At 42.3% G+C, this 19,471-nt stretch overlaps 1 protein-coding gene across 2 annotated transcripts in view; it reads right to left on the bottom strand.

The window, feature by feature from the left end:
- Positions 1–6,424, bottom strand: part of RNF217 (ring finger protein 217) — a 55,693-nt gene extending 49,269 nt beyond the window's left edge. For both annotated transcript variants that reach the window (XM_048937088.1, XM_048937087.1), the window contains exon 1: positions 5,573–6,424. In XM_048937088.1, coding sequence (XP_048793045.1) covers positions 5,573–6,184 — 612 coding nt within the window. In that variant the 5' untranslated portion in view covers positions 6,185–6,424. The remainder of the gene's footprint in view (positions 1–5,572) is intronic.
- Between the last annotated feature and the right edge of the window lie 13,047 nt (positions 6,425–19,471).

Genomic DNA, 19,471 nt, shown 5'->3' with positions numbered 1-19,471 from the left:
GACACAGTCCTGCACTGCAATACCTCCCCTACCCACACAGCAGCACTGTCACTACATACCACACATCAGGAACACCGGGGCAGATTTTCAGAAGCTGTTTCCTGAAAATCAGAGTGAAGAAGTTTAGGTACTCCTGTGTTTATGTATTACGTACAGCTGTTGAACCAGGTACATGTCACTCTTCCTCCTCAGGAATAAAATACCTCGCAGTGGCTGGAGTGCGTGGTTTGGCTTAGAAAGTCTACAATCTAGCATATAACATTATTTTTCTATTTCACCTCTCTTCCTCCTTTGCAAAGTTCCCGGCTATTGTAACTTCAGCTGGAAGGTGATTTCTCAGCCTACCTTCTCTTTTCAGCAGCCAGTCTGTAGCCACCTCAGTAACTCAAAACCAGCATTATAGTATTTTTGGGGATTCATATCCCTCATGAGCACAGATCTTCTTCACTAGATGACCCTTTTGAACTCCGTCTTGCATCAGGGCACTAAGCAGCTCATTAACAACCAGATGATTCAGCAACTGATGGCTATGTTGCTGCCTGGCTTCCTTCAGCAGCCAAACTACAGCTTTGAAGGCTATCATTTGCATGATACAATCAGATACCTGAAGAGGTACACAGGTATCAAGTCCCTCTTTCTCCAAACCACTACTAGTTCTGGGCAACACAGCCTGTTCCTGACTTTTCCTTACTGCTGGCATGACTTCATAATCTTACTCTTCCCACAAAAATCCTGATTGTAACATTCTGCTGCTTTCTTCTCCCCTTGCATCTTTCAAAAAGATCACACACTTAAAAAAAAAAAAAAAAAAAAAAAAAAAAAAAAGTTGAACACAAGATCTCAAGTCACAAAGGAAAACTGGTAACAGATCCCAGATAGAAGGACAATAATCTCCTCATTTCAGGCTCAGAATAGCTAAGTAGGACTCTTGTCCCACCAAAGCCAGTCAGACACCAAGCATTGCCAGCTGCAACTCCTCCCCGCCCCAACAACCCCTTCTGATTATCCACATCCACTAATCTGATTAGCATTCCTGTAATTAAAGCACCACAATATCTGACTGAGAATACAGTACGTTGTTTAAATTAATTCAAAGTCCTTTAATGTAAGAAATTACCATTGCAAGAGAATTACAAGATTTACAAAATAAAGCATCACTAATGAGCATACGATCAAAACTGGATTATCTAGTTCTCCAGTTCAGAGGTAGAAAAGCAGGCAGCCAAATCACAAAGGTTTCTATGAAACATGTACAGCTACTTTACAAGAAAGGATACAATTGTATGTTCCCTAATAAATAAGCAATATATATCTTTTTTAGATATTAGGAAAGAGGAAGCGTTATTTTGGTCTACTCTTTACTTACTGAAAAGTGAGGAGTGAGATTGTTATTCTGAGCAGTACTTACAGGTTTACAAATTAGAGAGATGAGAAAAACACATAAACCTTACCCTGGCCTGGTAGAGAGGATAAGTTAAATATAAATCCCCAGTTAAACTGTAAGTTTCTCCCTCTGCAGCAAAATTTCTTCCCATGGCTGTTTGCTCATTTGTACAGGGTACTTCTGAACCACCTCCCACCCAGACACACACACAAAAAGCAAAACCAGGCACAAGTATTCCCTCTGACTCAGATTTACAAGCAATAAAGAGAGATGAGGAAGTGAATCACTCATCTACAGCAAACCTGTGTGGATGCAGCTTCTGGAATAAACCAAGTCTGTTATGAGGCTAAATGGAGAGGAAGGGGCAAAGTGAAGAACATGTGAATGCAATATTACACTTCTGGGATCCAGTGCTTCCCATACTTCCTGGGCTATAAGCGCTATGCGTGAGTGTAGAAACACACAGCTCCCTCCTGAAAGAGAAGCACTCTATTCACCTTTTCACCTCCCACCTAACTAGACATTCTCCAGAGTGCTCAAGTAAACTGCCTCTGTGAGCATCACAGTCTTGAAAGAGCATAGCCATCTCCAACACTGCTGCTCAACCAAGCATCAACAGAGAACAGCTTTGGGCTGCATCCCATCCTGGAGATAGATCATCTTAAGACCCTGACCAGGTGCTGTAGGACCCACATTCATACTCCATGTCCTAAGGTACAACAGCTATGATCCTCTTCGTAACAGCTCAATGCACGTACCTACTTCTTCTTCAATTTCTCTGAGTCCAAGAGAATAGTCTTTTTTTCCCTTTCCTTTTTGTGAATGATAGATAAATAGGTCTTAGACCTTTAAAAGCCAAGAGTGTAAGGCCCATAAAAAGAACATCTGAATTGAGGCAGAGGTAAAATAACGTCTTTTACTGTAGTACAGTCAGGCTTCAGATCTGGAGCTCCAGGCTCACCTTCTAAGCTTCTATACCAGGTGTTAAATCTTTGATAGGGATTATGCAGCCAGGTGCCAGTGATAAGAGACTGGATTTGACCTCTAAGGACCTTCTGAAGCACATTGCTCCCATTCCCCCCCACCAGTAAAACATGATAATTCTACATTTTCATATGGATAATCATCTCAACAACGCCCAACACTTTGCTTGACTTTTTTTAAAATCTATAGTGCTCTAGGGCAGAAGTTTTAATGCAGTTATATACAGCAGAGATCATTAGCAGGGTTTTCACTATTCCATTAGACACCATTTCAGCAATCATGATGAAATCATTATACAGACTCCAGTTTTCTTCAGGGGAAAAACAAATACTTATGTTAAAGATCTTCTTCCATGTGTTACATTTCTGACAATATGTTCCACATATTCAAGGTATAAAAACCAATCCCTCTCCAGAAACCTGAGGTCAGTCTCCACTCAAACACAGGGTACAGCTTGCTATTTCTCTGACACAGAAACAAGATCTAAATGCACATCCATTTTTTTCCTTCTCCCTCTGCTCCCCCTCCCAATTTCAGGTGCATTCCTACATAAAGCTGACTGTATCCAAACCAAAAATCTGTTACGATTTTGCAAAAAGAGTCAGCTTTCCAACATTTACTCCTTTCAAACTTTTTGGTAGGTTTTCTTTTTATGAAGGAAATCACTACATGAAGTGCTAAAACTCAGAAGACTAAAAGGTGACTTTATCCTATACTGTCCTTCCACTCAAATTCCTCTGACAGAGCAGGCAAGGAGAAGGCTTTTCCTCTCCACTGAGGATGAGTCACATGAGCTTTCTACAGCACAAAGGAGAAAAACGTCACTTCTTGTTCTTCCCAAAGAAACATCACTTGTTTTTCCCAAAAAGACAGATATGCTAAGAACACACTGGACTGCTTTAGAGGATGTTTTGTTGCCTTTTTCTCTTGAACAAATACATCACTCAACTAAAATCCTGCTGGGTCATAACAGGATGGGTAAGAGTCCCTGTCTCTGCAGAAGTACTTTGTGAATCTCTGTTCTCAATATCAGTAGCAGTATTGCAAATATTCCTTTATCTGCATCTGTATCCCTGTTTCATCTTTTATGTATACGAGCATCAATATGGCTATCTGCCACATAGATCTTTTAATAGCTTCTGGACTAAGCTTTATAGAGTGCTCAGCAATACCAGTGGCTTCATCGCAAAGAACATCCTCACATTCCAGGCACTGGAATGGCCTGCCCAGGGAGGTAGTGGAGTTGCTCTCCCCAGCAATGCTCAAGAGACAGCTGGATGAGGTGCTACGAGATATGGGTTAGAAGCTTGTGGTAGCAATGATAATGGGAGGACAGTTGGACTAGATGATCTTGCAGGTTGTTTCCAACCTTGTGATTCTATGATTCTGAACTTGCTTTATGGGGTTTTCACCCAGCTCCCAAGCCAGGTAGCTCTTGCAGACACCAAACCATGCAATCATCCTTGAATTGCTGAGCTGAAATCAGGCAGAACTGTTCTTAGGTATAGCTTTAGCTGACAGACCATGCAAATCTAGCAACTGTTTTTTTTTGTTTTTTTTTTTTTTTTTTGTTTTTGTTTCAAGTTGCTTCATGTTTGCTGCAAGAGATTCTCTATTGCCTTAGCTCACAACTAGTACTATGAAGTGTTTGGGGCAGAATCTCACTCTGATATATCTTACTGTGGGATCCTACACCCCTTCTTACTCAAAGGAAACAAATAGGAGAAAATATCTATGGCCATTTCAACTATTTTAGACAAATTATGCCACAAAAACACCTTTCTATTCACTGAAGAAGAGGATTAGCCAATTGAATTCAGTATTTGAATGCACCCCTGCCAGTGGCATGGACATATTTCGCTAGATCAGGTTGCACAAAGCCCCACCCACACAACCCAACTTTGAATACCTCCAATGATCAGAGAGCATTCTTAGGATGATGACCGAGCTCCCTACTTGGTCATTCCCCAATGCATTTTACTACCTGTTTTAATAATGAGAAGCTACCACAAACCATTGTCTTGAAGCACAGGTTACAGATGCTAAGGAAGAACACCCGATGTCTATCACACTGCTTTGTGATCTCCAAGGTAAGACAATATCCTGACCCGTGTGGCCTTGGTGGCAAACGTGAAGATGGCTCAAACACATACTAGCAATGAATTCTGAAAACTTTCTAGACTTTGAGTTCATCAGTTAGTTACATACCAAACCAAAACATTCTGGGTTCTGTGCAAGAAATCTTATAAGGTGTTCCCAAATTTCAGTGTTGGGGAACATATAAAAACATAGCCCTATTCCACTCGTCCCATCAGTTCCCACATTAAGCCCTTCCCTGTTATCTAAACACAATAAAAGTGCTCTGTAAAAACCTCAGTGAGTGTACCATTAGCCAGAACAAATACTACCAGCACGAGTAACTGCTGCATGGACTTGCAAGTGCCCAGATAGGAGCACGTGCCAGTCCCAAGCCGTGAAATGGCCTGGTTGGAGGAGCCCCACACCTATTTATAGCGCTTGCGGGAGCTGTGAAGCCATTCCCAGGCACACAGCCCAGTGGAGCACAGACCACTGTAACACAGCTTCTAGGGCCAGCAGGTGCAAAAATACATCCCACCAGCACTTCTCTGCCGAGTACATCTCCCATGCCTCTGCTGAATGCATATGTAAGGGTGGTCAGCAAAGAGTTTTGCTTGGTTTTGATATTCTCACATACCCAGCATCTGCCTGGCTCTTTGGGCTTAGGACACACCTACGTCACTGGTAGGAGCCATACAGAAGTGGTTTGTGATGCTAAATCGGCTACCAGCATCACCAAGCAAGGCTGGTTAGCTTTCAGGCTCCCGATTTCTCTTCGAAACTGCAGACTGACTGACAAAGCAGTGATGAAGCAGCAGGCTGTAAGTTGGTCACTCTAAGTTCGCAAAAGCTGTTCTCTTTTCTCCCCGGAGTTGCTGCTGCAGCAACTGTGATTCCTCAAGGCTAATCACAGAGCCCTCTGCACAGCAGCCCCGCCGCCCCGCACAGTGCAAACACCACAGGCAGCACGTCACCGGGCGAGCAGCAGGGCCGCCATCAGCCCGCGGAGAGGGGCTGGGGAACGACCGCCTAATCCCCGACCCGGAACCAGCAGCTCCTCGAGGGGCTCAGGGGTACCGCGGCATCAGCAATCCCTTCGGGGAGCGGCGCGGGGCCCGGTCGTACCTGGGAGCTGAGGTACCGCTTGAGGCACTCCTCGCACACCGCCTTCTTGCAACAGGACAGGGGCTTGACGGGTTTCTCTTCCAGGCACACTCGGCAGCTCAGCACCAGCAGCGGCCCGAAGTCGCCGCCGATCAGCCCGGAAAAGGGTTCGGGCAGCAGGTACAAGTCCACCACCTCGATGCTGCCGCCCGCTGACAGCGGGTCGCCGCCCGCCGCCACCCCGCGCCGGGCCGGGGGCTGCGCGCTGCCGGAGCTGGGCGGGGAGCCGGGGCCCGGCCGGTCGTTCTCCACGCAGTACACGGTGCAATACACGTGCCGTCGGGCCGGGCGGCGCCGACCGCTGCCCCCCTCCAGCCCCTCCTCCGCCGATTCCCCCGCGCCCGGCGGCTCCGGCCCGGCCGCCTCCTCTTCGTCCTCCCCCGCTGCGTCCCCGCCGCCCCCTCGTCTCTCGGAGCCGATGGAGGGCGGAGGCTCCCCACCTTCTCCCGGCCCGGCCGCCTCCCGTGGCGGCGGCCTCTCCTCCGGACCGTCCTCCCGTGAGCCCCCGGCCGGGCTGGGCGGCGCGGCGGCGGCAGCCCGCGAGGCGCTCAGCGAGCTCTGCTGCTCCCCCATCGCCTCCCGCCGCCGCCGCCGCTTCTTCCCATCCAGCCGCCTCCCGGTCCCGCTTCTGCTTCCGGGTCCCGAGCCCCGCCGCTCGCAGCCCCGGCGACAACCCGCCCGCGGGCGCCCGGCCTCTTCTCTCTGGGGCCGCGGACACGGCGGGGCCGCTCCTTTCACCGCCACCCGCGGGCTCTCGGCCGGAGCTCAAGACCCATGCCGCGGGCAGCCGCCCCTGAGCCGCGGGGCAGCGCCCGGCCGCGCCTCCCGCCCCGCCCCACCGTCCCCTGTGACGCGCCGCCCTGTCCCGCCCCTGGTTGAGGCGTAAACACTGTGCGTGCGGTGATCGGGCGCGGCAGTGAGTGCGGTACCGATCCCAACTGAAGTCGTGTGGGAGGTGTGAGAGAGAACGGCGCAAACAGAACAGATCCAAGTCAGTCAGCCCGCGGAGAGAAGGCTTTTCCTCACCATGCTGTTGAGTTGCAAGAGCTTTGTCGTGTTTGACACAGAGGTATACATGAAGCAAAAGCACGTTATTGAACTCCTTCATAGCGGAACAGTGGTACCACTGACAGTTGTTGATGCTTGCTGAACATTGATGGAGGCCAAACAGTGAGCACAGAGTGGTGGTGCATTTTAGTGGTGACAGTGGGTCACCTCCACTGGTGCACTTTTTTATGAGCGCAGTATGCAGACTCCTGTTCATCAGTGACAAAAATGCAGAACTAATGCTAGTGGCTGTATTGCAAAACCGTACTTTGTAGCTGAAAGTTTGCTCTATCAAATAGTATTGCTGTGCTCTTTGTAGCTGTGTTATAGTTTCCATGGAAACCATTAGGAGGCATTACTTTCTGAGCAAACTAAAGCAGGACTCAATTTCCCAGGACTGCAATTCTAGAGTCTTCATGAAAATTACTTCTACTAAAGACAATTATTATTATCTTTTTTTAGGATGAGTAATTAACACTCATTCCTCTGGATTGTGCTTGAAAGCTCTGAGGAAATCTGAATATTTGTTCCCATGTATAGCTGTAAGTAACTGGCAGCATAGTCTTGGGTTGTTGGATGTAGGAACTTTGTTGGGTTTTTGTTGTTGTTGTTGTTTTTGTAACATTCTCTTTTATCATGCTCTTTTTTTTTTTTTTAATTATTTCACGTTACCTACAATGGCAAAAGTATTCTGAATACTATGGAATTACCTTCAACTGAACGCTTGTATTTACTTTGAAAAAATAAATAACAATTTGGGTTCTTACTACTTGCCTCCCAGTATTTGTAGTTTTCACTATTGTATACGCATACCTCCCATACAATAAATCATCTTACATACTCCAAAATGCATTCAACCAGTACCATTTCCACTGTGAACATGGTCCTGTTTCCAGAAGTTGTGAAGTGGCTTGCTGGTTTCACCTTTTTTTTTAACCAAAAAAGTATCAGTAACCATCTGAGACAAAAGCTTGTGACAACAGCACAGCTGTAATGGCAAAACTTTGATGAGCCCTCCCTGTGAGTGGAGAACACCTTAAGTTTGCCTTCCCCCTGCAGCTCTGAGCATGGATGGGTTACAATAGGGCCAGGAATTCCAGCAAATTACTAGCAATAGGATGAGAGATAATGGTCTTAGGTTGCGCTGTGGAAGGTTCAAATTGGATATTAGGAAGAAGTGCTTCTCAGAAAGAGTAGTGAGGCACTGGCACAGGCTGCCCACAGGGAGGTGGTGGAGTCACTGTCCCTGGAGGTGTTCAAGAACTGTGGATGTGGCACTGAGAGATGTGGCTTAGTGGGCATGGTGGAGGTGGGTTTATGTTTGGACTATATGACTGTAGTGGTCTTTTCCAACCTTAATGATTCTATGAACTTATCTGGTGATGAAGATGACAGCTGCATAGCTCATCTCAAAAAGTCCTCCTCGTGCCTGAGTTACAGTATTTGAAAGAAAGTATCCCTGACAGTTTTTGTCTTTAGTCCTTACAAGATCAGTTTCCTCAGCCAGAAGGAAAATACAGAGTTATCTCCTTGGGTTTCAGTTCATCTTCTGAGGTAAAAGAGTCATGGATGTTCTACAGAAGGTATAGGATAGAAAAAGTCCTGCTTTAGAGTAATTTCTTAGGAACATCCTAATTAAATCAGGAAGAATGACTGTGCCTCGTTTAATTGTTGCAGAATGTAGTTTGAAAACAGCCTGCACCATTATTTTTGTCTAGCACTATGGAAACAACTTCCAAAATATCACTGTGTCTCAAAAGTTTATCCAGGAATTCCAACATACCTTTCGGAATATGCATTCATTTGGTACCCATAGTAGGAGAATATAGCCATTGACACATCACCAAAATGATAAGACAAATGTACTGATATGTTGAAGCTTCAAGCAAAGGAAGCTCTGCCTAAACAAATAAAACCTTTTGGACTTCATCTCTGCTTACCTCTTACTTGCTGTCTGTGGTCATCAGGGCTAAAGAAGTGGGATGCTTTTCTGAAACTGATAGTTCTTTCCAGAGAGACCTCTATCAGAGACTCAGGTCATCTTTTACTGGGCACCTACAACCTCTGTCCATCCTCCTTTACCCTGCTCTTATTTTGGAATGACGTATTCTACATACGTCTTCGAAATCCTTCTTCTAAGCCAGTGACATTGCTTGCTTCCTGGCCCTCCGTCTGCAGCACTAAGTTTTAATATCTTTCTTATCACATTTCTCTTCCTAAAAATACCACAGAGCTCTGCGTGTAGCCTAAAGCTTTGTGGAAGGCTCATTACTGGGTTTCTGTGCTTGATCTTGCTGAATCCAATTTCACACTGAGACTCATTGGCAGCTCCTTCTGCCTTCTCCTCCTCACCCAAATCTCTTATTCGTTCTCTATTTCCTTACCACACTATCATCTCCAATATAATCTGGGTTTCAAGCCTGGGAATCACTTTCATCTTCTTCAAATGCAAAGAACCATTTGGGTAAAGCATGGTACGTAAGCAACAAACTTATTGTAGAGCAGCAGGATATAGTTTTAAGTCCTTGAAGTTAAAACTGAGAAACTGTGCTGGGAACTGCATGAAAATGAATTGGTTCACAAGGTGGGCTTATTCCCGTTCGGTGCCGGAGCTATGTCTACACAAAATGACAATCTATGTATCCAACAGTCACCAATTTTCTTTGTTAAAACTCACATGGCAGGCAACGACCATGTCATTTTATAGAATCTCATACTCACAGAATGGCTTAGGTTGGAATGGACCTTAAACTCCACCAAACTCCACCATGTAGATCAGGTGCCCATCGCCCCACCCAGCCTCTCCTTCAGCACATTAATCTGGAGTGAAGTGCCTTGGTGCACAGCCTGCATGTGGTGCAGACCTTTTGAGGAAGCTGAGGTTATTTACCACCATCAGCAGCAATACAGGCATGAGAGCATTCCAAGCTGCATCAGCATTTTTGTAGTCTCCCAAGGAAAGAAACCTCTATTACTGCATTATTTTATTAAGGAGCTTTTGAAGTTATTTCTGAGGCAATAACTCTCCACAGTTACCTGACAGCAGTAGAGTAAATTGTGTTAAAGGGCAAATATATGTCATAACTATTGTAACCATGTAGAACAACACACAAATAGAATGTTTTGTTAAACACTGTACAGCTTTTTTTTTCAGAAATATCTGATGTGCAAATTGCTATCTTTTCATTCTTAGCTTCAGGCTCAAAAAGCAGTTGAACATTCATTAAAGCAATTGTCTGCCCATATTACAGAATTATTAAATTATGCTTTTATCGTATTCTACTTGGTTTTTGTTTGCTTATTTATACAATGGTAATAATTTAAAATAATTTCAGACAATAATCAAATTAAGTAATTAACTTTCTCAGGCAGTGGGCTAAAATAGGTCTTTTCAGAGCAGCTATTTTTGAGTATGCATCTTTATTTCTTAAAACCAAATTTCAAAATGGTTATGAATGCATCCTTGAGCTCCTGCCTGTAATTCAGTGATAGGATGAGCTTAATAATGATAGGACAAGAGGTAATGGCCTCAAGTTGTGCCATGGGAGGTCAGGTTGGATATTAGGAAGAATTTCATCTTGGAAGGAGTGGTGTTGCATTGGCACAGACTGCCCAGGGAGGTGTTCCACCGCCCCTGGAGGTGTTCGAGAAACTTGTAACACTGATGGATGTGGTTAGTGGGCACAGTGGGAATAGGTTCATATTTGGACTAGATTATTTTAGTTGTCTTTTCCAACCTTAACTATTCTATGACTCTATGAAAACCTGCTGCTATCAATAAAGACTCATCATTTCTGTGCTGTGACACCAACACAGCTGGAGGGGCTGGAGCAAGGGTATGGCCGTGTTTTCTGCTGAGTCCTGCAGCAGCAGGAGCTGGGGCCTCCCCTTTAATTGCAGCCAAGTGAGCGGCCAGCTCTGCAGCCTTGGACAAGATACTCATCTGCCTTTTCCCCTTTTGCCCTTTGCCTGCCTCAGTTATCCCGACTGTCAGTTGTGCGTGCAGCTGAGGTGCCCCTGGACCAGGACATTCCTTGGGTTTGGATGCAGGCTGTAGATGTTGCATGGCACAGAGAAAGCAGCAGTTTCAGAATCAAGTGTGGTGCAAGAAATTAGCTAATTAATAGCATGTTGGATACTTAAAAGTAAAACTGCATATGTTTGGATGCTACTGTGGCTCTGCTCATTTCCTGAGGAAAAGCACGTCCATGAGAGTTTCTGTGGGGCTGTAATTGCTGCTGAGCAGTGTGTTCTGTGAGAGTTCTACATGCACGAGCTAGCAGCAGGAACGTCACTCACCTCTAACAACATGCTCTCTTTGTGTAAGAAAACAGGAATACAGGCATTTTCCCTTACTCAGATAATAGTTATGCGTCCAGATTTCAAGAAAGATTTTTCCTAGTGTACCAAAGCAAATATTTGGTAGAACATATGTAGCAATTCTGCCAACAAAAGAAAAGCCAGAATAAAATCTAGCTTACCAGTAGGGGAAAATGCTGTATGTCCTTTCTGTTGGCTTATTTTTATTATTGCCACGAGGAGAAATGTCTGTTTACCCTCAGTAAATCATTCTGCAGAATAAGAGAATGCCTTATTTATACCATCACTGGTCAAAACAGAGGTTCCTTTTAAGTCTTTGTCACTAATATGCAAGGTAAGCCTGAGCATCCCCTGTGTTTTTCAGGCTGCATTGTATATCTTCACTATAATGGTGGCACACACAGAAAATCTTCACTTTTGGATGGAAAAAAGGTAACCAAATTACGGTCCTGCCAAATTAAAGCAGTGAGTTATTGATCATTCTATATGTTGCATTGATTATTCTACAGATAGTTTGCCTATGGTGGAAGGTAGGAGGAAATGAGAAGCATTAATAGTGAGAACGGGTAGCTCATTGTCTTGACCAAAATCAGCTACTCACTTGCTTCAGTATGTTTCCAGTCTGTGAAGTGCAACACACTCATCTTTGAAGGGCTGCAATCAACGAGGAATCCGTTAAGCAAATTCCTTGAAAGATAATTTCATTATTTTTTTTCTCTGTACCATTTGTTTGCGTGGAAAATCCTTTGTCCTCTTGTGTCCCTCCCCCCTGTTCAGTGGTTAAGCTAAAGGCTAATTCTTAAAGATTTCATTGCATATGTTGTAGGAAAAAAAAAAGGTGTCAGTAAATGTAGATTTTGCCTTAGGAATTACCGTGTACAGCTGAAAACAGCTATGCACTTGTCTGAGTGCCAACAATAAGTCTGCACACAGCACCACGTGTCTTTCTGCGTGTAGTACTCAGTGACCTTGAAAGAACTGTTCCTAAAAGTATTCTCCAATCTTCTTATTGAATGTTTTAGAATGGGCCAAAAAGTAATAATGTTAAAGAGTGCAGGGCAGCTAGGGCAATCTACAGGCTGCAATGGAAAGCTTTTTACAAAACAGAGAACTTCAGCCAGGAACTTGATAATTGTAGGTGGGAAATACCTTGTCGTCTCCATAGAGAAGTTGGGTTTTTTAATAGTCAGTTTAGGTGCAAAGTTATTATGTCTCACCCTAACAACAAGGTTAGTTGCTTGGTTTGCACAATAAGTCCTGGACAGAGTTATAAAAAGAAAAGAGCAGGAGATGTCGAAACAGTCCCTAGGGTAGTGAAAGGGCATCAGTAAACCTCTTGTCCTAGCAAAGTGTAAATAGGGAAAATTGTAACACTTCAAGATACGGTCTGAAGAGAAAATGAAGTTCTGAGGCTCTTGGTGGAATTTGAGACTGCCAGCAAGCCCAGGCTGCAGTGAAAGCACTGCTGTTTTTTTTGGTGGATCTGGTATTGCTTATCAGCAGCATCAGAACATCTCAAAAATGCCAACCTGTCACAACAGCTTTTTCAAGAAGTTACTCATTCGGCTATCTGCTGGGAAGTCAACAGGCATTGCCAGTCAAGATAGATTCTTGCTATGTGGATCTCTGTGGGACAAGCTCTGCACAGCCTCAGAGTACCTCAGGATAAAAGGTATTGCTATAACTTTAAACCTCAGACAAACTTGGAGAAAATTCTCACCTTTATTCTCACCCAGTCCAAAATTTCAATTTTTCATTAACAGAGATATTTTATTAAAAATATATATATATATAATTACAGTATCAATTAGATCAGGAGGTATTACTATTACTTATGATTGCTTGACTTAGTGTGACCTCACCCACTGCTTAAAGTAATTCAATCTGCTAGTAGAACAGACCATAAATATAAAGAAAAGGCAACAACTGTGGGAAATAAACACAACCATGCATTGCAATGAGATTTTTCTTTCAAATTTTTATCTCTTGGTAAAATTTTTACATCTGGAAAGATCTGATGAGAGAAGAGTACTGTTTCAGCAGTATGTACATGAAACAGCTGTAAGCAGTCTACATGCTGCCAATACTAATGAAGTGCATTTACCAAGTACTTCTGATTTTGTAGTGAAAACATTTATCTGTGGTTCCTTCAGGACACAAATACAAGGTGTTATCAGGAAGAATTATGGTGCTTTCTGTAAGCAGACAACTAAGGAAACCTACATGCCTCTTTCAGGCTAAGGATTCCTTGTTTTTTTTGTTTGTTTGTTTGCTTGTTTTTTTCCTGAGTGCTATACTGATGCAGTCCCTAATGTGACTGTGGATATGTTGGACGCTTTCCTACGGGAGCAGTATTTTCTCTTTCCTATTTGGGAATAAACCAGAACAACTTAAGCCTGTAAACTGGCAGAACTGCATTCATGTGAATGGGGTTACAGCACTTACAGGATTGCAGTGCAGCTGTTGTCTTGCTTCCAGATTTCTTAGGCTACTGAAAATGGATGCTGTGAACTTTCAGTTCAGAGACTGATAAGGTGCTGCAATCATACAGTCTTAATTCTCCTTGGTTGTGTGATACAATTTGCAGTAATGTTAAAACTAAACTAATAATCTAAGCTGGTATCCAATATTTAAATACATGAAACAAAGAGAACACAACTAAGATCATGCCACTAACCTTGTTTCTTTTCCCTTATTTCTTTTTTTGACATGTAAATGGACACAGAAATATTTGAAAACTTAGGCAGAAACATACTTACTTTCACATTTGCAAACATAAAAGTTTCAGCTCATGAGCTTGCTGTAGGTTTATTTTGAAATCTTTATTCCTTACATTTAAGCATCAATTAGAAATTGAATGTGAAGAATAGATAAGATTATTTTTTCCACATACATAGTATGGTAATATTATGATTAATATGAAAAGTATGTGTGACAGAAAAGGATTACAGACCAATAGCACCATTTCCCCTGTAATCTTTATCCCTTTCCTGACTAAGTGCTATCTGCTAATACAAATCCCCAAGTTCCTGACCTTTTTTTTTTTTTTTCCGTCCCTGCAAGCACTTTGGAGGAAATGATTCCTGTCACGTAGCCAAAGGGGGCATATTTACATGGTTCCACATGGTGTGACAAGGAAATCCTGTTGCAGAGGATTCAGGAGGAAAACAAGGAGATTGCCTGCTCTGTCACTCTTTTTTAGAGCTCCTGCCTCCGCTCCTCAACAGGTTAACTTCCTGAATCACCACTTCTGGGACATTATCAGAACGGATCTCTTTGTTTCTTAATTTTCTTCCTCCAGTTTTGAAAGTGGACATTTCCAGGACATTCTACTTCCTGCTCTTTTGCAATTTATTAAGTGATTACGTTGTCTGCTATGGATTTTTTTCTTTGAAAATTTTACTTGTAGTACACATATTTTCTTGCTCCTCCACTGGTCAACATTAAGCTCATTAAGAAGTAAGAACATACTGTGAGTTCTTTAATTCTGTTCTTTTCTGGGGTGGGGGGAAAGCCTTCACTGCAGGCAGGAGAGTGTTATCATTTCAAATCCTAAAGCATTCAAATAGCTTTGGTACAGCCTAGAGGAAACCAGAAACACAGAAAGATTTAGTCTTTGTTTTTATGGAAGTTTATTACATATATAATACTGAGAATAATCATTTCTAGATCATATTATAAACAATATATGAAAACTCAGTGTGTGAACTCTCCATCAACTACCAAGTGAATACCTAAATGATGGGGTTACTTTCATGTTGGCTTTCACATCTGTAAAAAAAGCCATCAGCAAAATCCATTAACTGAGAAGGAAACCTGCAACAAAGGTAGGAGCCTATGTAAAACCAAAAAGGAACTTCTTAAAAAAAAAAAAAAAAAAAAAAAAAAGCTACTATATTGAATTCTAGTGATAGCAAAATCTATAAAACCATTGGTAAGAAAGCACAGTGTATGTTAGTTTTATTCTGCTTTTTCAGATAAGGAGCGTGTTCCTTCAGGATCTAACAAAATCCTCCATCTGGCCAGGTAGCATATGTTTAGAGCTGGATCAGATTAGAGATCATTTAATTTAAAACAAAAAGCAGTTCTCAGTTGTGCATTAGTTTTGATGCACAGTACTGTGCATTACTAGCTTCAAGCTCTGGGAACATTCAGGTCAAGATTTCACTTGATGCCTCAGAATCAGTTCTGCTTTGGTACAAGAGAAAATAGCCTATTTTAAAAATTCCCTGCTCCTAGACAGGAGCTCAGTTTTAATCTAAACTGCAAATTTTATGAGTTATTCCATGCCCTTAATTCTAGATATATCTTTTGGTCTGTATCTCGTTTGCACTGTCTTTTGAGAGAACATAGAAGGGACACAGCATGTCTCCAGGGTTTTAATAAAATTTATCACAGTCAAATGATAATGCTGTGTCCAGCCTGTTGCCAGCCTCAGAACATAAAGAGGCAGATTCAATTTCCATGCTGACATGTCCAGCATGGTAGGAATTTAGAAATATAAATACGAACTAATATTGATTAGATTAAAGTTTGTATGAGTACGAGCTAATGGTCAAAACCTTATTATACCAAAGAGGTTGTACAATCACTATTTTCTCTCTTTTTTTTTTTCCTATGTTTTTCTTCTTTCCAATAGCACCAGAGTTTATCCAATGCCAAAAATGTTTTTGAACTGTTTAAAGATGTTCTGGCAGAAAACCTGACATCTGGTGTTTAAGGTAAGAACAACTAGAAGGATCCTGTTCCTGGATGACAGCATGGAAATTCTGAAGTATAAAGTCTACAACCCCATGGAAGACAAATCTGTAGAACATGATAAGCGTTTCTAGAGGAAAATCATTCTTTCTCTTTCAAAATAATGAAGTTTTTTTTTCTGTTTTGGGGCTAGAAAGGGCCAAAAATGCTATTGATCTCTATAGGGCATCTCTTTACTCCTCTCCTTGTTGGACTGTGGAATATCGAAAGAGATAAAACTGGAATATGAAGGGAAAGAGAAGAAATGGTAAATGTTTTTCTTACTGTATTGAAAATCTCTGAAAAAATAAATTTAAACTTTATGTTGCAATTTTTTTTTTCTTAATCTGTATTTCAGAAGATGAAAGAAGCTTAGAGAATGAGCAGACAATTAAAAAAAAAAAAAAAAAAGCTGCAGTTCTTAAGTACTGAGATGGTGATTCTGGGTGTTTTGCACATGCTTCTGGGACATGGGCACAGGGCTTTGCTCCTGCCTACCTCTGAGTGCCATCTTTGTGGCAACCTGCCCCATGGGTGACCCTCAGCTTGCTGTGCCATGCAGTGGGACAGCAGCATCCATGCTGACCCTACCCTGGTGGGTAAGACTACTGAAGGGTACGGAATGTGTAGTGGGGATGAGAGGTGGAAGCACATGCTGCTGATATTTTAAAGCTACATGGATTTTATTTTATAGGTTTGCTAAGTTAAGCTGTGAAAAATACAATTTTGACATGTTTGACTGCTATTTTATGAGACCATCAATTTTTAAGAGGGTTTTATGAAGTCTTTATCCAGGTAAACAAAGTTATTAGGTAACATATCTTGTTTTAACAGGAAAGTAAAATCTACAAATAAGGTAATAAAAACTGGCTATAATAAAAGCCCTTGACTATTTTGTATCTATGGGGTGAAGATTTAGGTTTAATTTTGACTGACAGGAAGAAAGGGAAATGTAGTTTTCTTTTATGAATCATTGTCCCATGATCACAATAAAGTTTAATTTTCAAGTAGTTTAGTCTAAGATTACAGGAAACTTAGATTTCTAGTTCCACTCTAGATAATGTTGATGAGACAGCTGTAGATTTAAGGGTCATTAAACAATTCTTAATCACAAAATTATGCACTTACCTTTTATCACATATTTAATTCTAATTGAAGCTAATGGGGTTTAAAACATTAAATCCTTTTGCTTCCAAAGGAGCTTTAGCATCTTCTTCAACTGTATATTTGCTTGAATGTTTCTCTTATCTGGGTCCTGTCACAGCCATTCCTTATCTCCCTTCTTTGCAGGAGCAGCCTCTGGGGCAATCAGTCCTCCAGGGCAGGCTGCAGCTGATCAGGTGCTGGGGGCAGAGGGGCCCAGGGTGGAGCTCTACCACCTTGCTGTATCTAGTCATGGGGTGGTGGATAGTGTGTACATATGGGAGGACTAGAGACTCCCCGGTAAGTTAATTTTGCATCAACTCACTCACGTGGCACGGGCAACAAGTATTATACCTTGTTTTTCCTGCTGCAGATATAATTAAAGAATTTTTTTCCTTTTTTTTTTTTTTTTTTTTCCTACAGAGTTGGATAGAAATGTTTGTTTGTTTGTGCTATGAATACATTTTACAAATAAATATTAGCTAGGATCTGATAGACAATTTTCAGGCACTTCTTGGCATCTCCTTGGCCCTGGTGTGTTGTCTGCTTTGTAAGGCATTTTCCATTTCTTACATTCAACTAAACATCCTCATAAACATGTTAAGCAAAATATTAATATTTAATGTTAGTAGATTTTGTAAAGAATCACTATGATGATTATTATTCACTATTTTGTCTAAGGGAGAAGCCTTTAAAAAAAAAAAAGACAGAAAAGGTGGTATTTGAGGGAGGCTACGCTACTTCTGCCAAATTATTTGGAAGAGATCAAACAATGATCAGTTTGAGTTTTCTCTCTTTTCTATTCCTTGTGAAATTCATAGTAGTACCTATGCTATGTGATGACAAAATTAAAAAGATGTCCCTCCAGCCATTAAACAAGAAGAATAACCGAGTCTGTACTGAAGATGCCTGAATATGGATTGACCATATGGTCAGGGTGGAAAAATGGGTAGCCAAGGAGAAACACCAATAAATGGATTTTATCTAGTTCAACACTGAGCAATAAAGAAATAATTGTTACCAATCAAACAGGCAACTTTTCCTAATCTTCTGTTTACCAAATAACTGTCTTGGTTTCAAATATCTATTTTTTAACTTATCACTACAGCACTGTAAAGAAAAACAAGGTTTAATTATATTCTTCTTTACCACAAGGTAGAAATGCCTTAATTTAGCTTCTTTTAGTCTGGAAAGAAAAAACAAAACAAAACAAAAACAAACAAACAAACAAAAAAAACAACCAAAAAAACCCAAATATATTGCAAAAACTTTGTAACTGTTTACCTGCTTAGAAAGAACTGTAACTGTATCTTCTCTTAACCCACCAAAAGAGTTTAAGAGCTGAAGTTATTCATTGTTTCAGATAGTAACAGAATCATACAGAAATCGATTTGACACTAAGCACACTGCCCAAACTCATTTGGATAGGCAGTGCTGGTTTGTGGTGGTGTTGTTGCTGTTTTCATTTAATGAAGAAAATGAAATGGTTTTGCAACTCAAAGTTTTGCCTAGTTTTGCTCTCAGTAAATCTCAAATTGCTTTATGCACAAAGGTATATACCATTGTGCATGTCCGTTGTCTATGCAGGCACAATCTTTATGCTACGTTAAACATCCAGCTAAACTCACAGCGTTGTTGTTCCCATCAGGCACCCCCATCATCCTGATTCACAAAGGTCTTATTAGCACAGGGAAACACTCATCTGTGCCATGGTCAGTCTGTGGCTGAATGTGCCACACACAGAAATGGTTCTGCTCCTCTTCCGCTGGTACCATTCTCTCTTCATCGCTGATGGAAAGCACCAGGCATCTTGGGGAACTCATTCTTCATGAGTTCTCCCCAGGATCTGTCTGCTCATTCATATGAGTACTTGCTTTGCACGTGTGGCCACCTCCTTAAGAGGCAGGAGTCAGAGACCTGAGGAATCCTTCTCTTATTGCCAGGGGGCCTAACCAGAGCCCCCTTAGTGCCAGGAAGGCAGGTCTGAACACTTCCCTTGGGTCTACACATGCTTTGTGTGGGAGGGCAGAACCCTCTCCTGAGCATTTGTCAGGAGACAAATGCTGTGAACTAGTTTTGGCAAAACTGCTGTTGCTGTTCAGTTCTCAAAATAGCTTTGTTCTTTCCTCCCACAGCGGCTGAAGTGAAGAAAATGTCCCCACACCATGCAGAAGAGCCTTCCTGCAGGCTGCATGCCCCAGGGCCATGCAGGAGGCACAGCACTTTTTTTAAAACAACTTTTTGTGTAGCCCAAAAGAGGTCATTTAATAAGAAAATAGAGCAGGCCTTCAGCTTTGCAAAAGATGGACAATGCACACAGAAACTGTCGCAGCTTGGCACTCCCTGGCCTTGTTCAACAGCAGAGGGACCCAGGCCTCCTCTCCCAACCAGTCAGGGAGTTGTGCTGAGGCACCTAGCCCACTCTCCTGCCACCTGCAGCACCACAGGGTTCTCTGTGGAAGCCAGGAAGTTTTACCGAGAGGGCCATCAGGATCTGCTTGGTCTTTTGTGCTTGTCCAGCAGACACCCTAAATCCCCAGTTACACAGATCATTTAGAGGGAGGCAATCCATGAGACATCCCAGGGCAAGAGCTCTGCTCTCATTCAGAATTG

This window comes from Lagopus muta, chromosome 2 (assembly GCF_023343835.1).
Source record: "Lagopus muta isolate bLagMut1 chromosome 2, bLagMut1 primary, whole genome shotgun sequence".
In the NCBI taxonomy this organism is placed as follows: Eukaryota; Metazoa; Chordata; class Aves; order Galliformes; family Phasianidae; genus Lagopus; species Lagopus muta.
The sequence above is the reverse complement of the archived record's forward strand: the minus strand, read 5'-3'. Positions and strand labels throughout refer to the sequence as shown.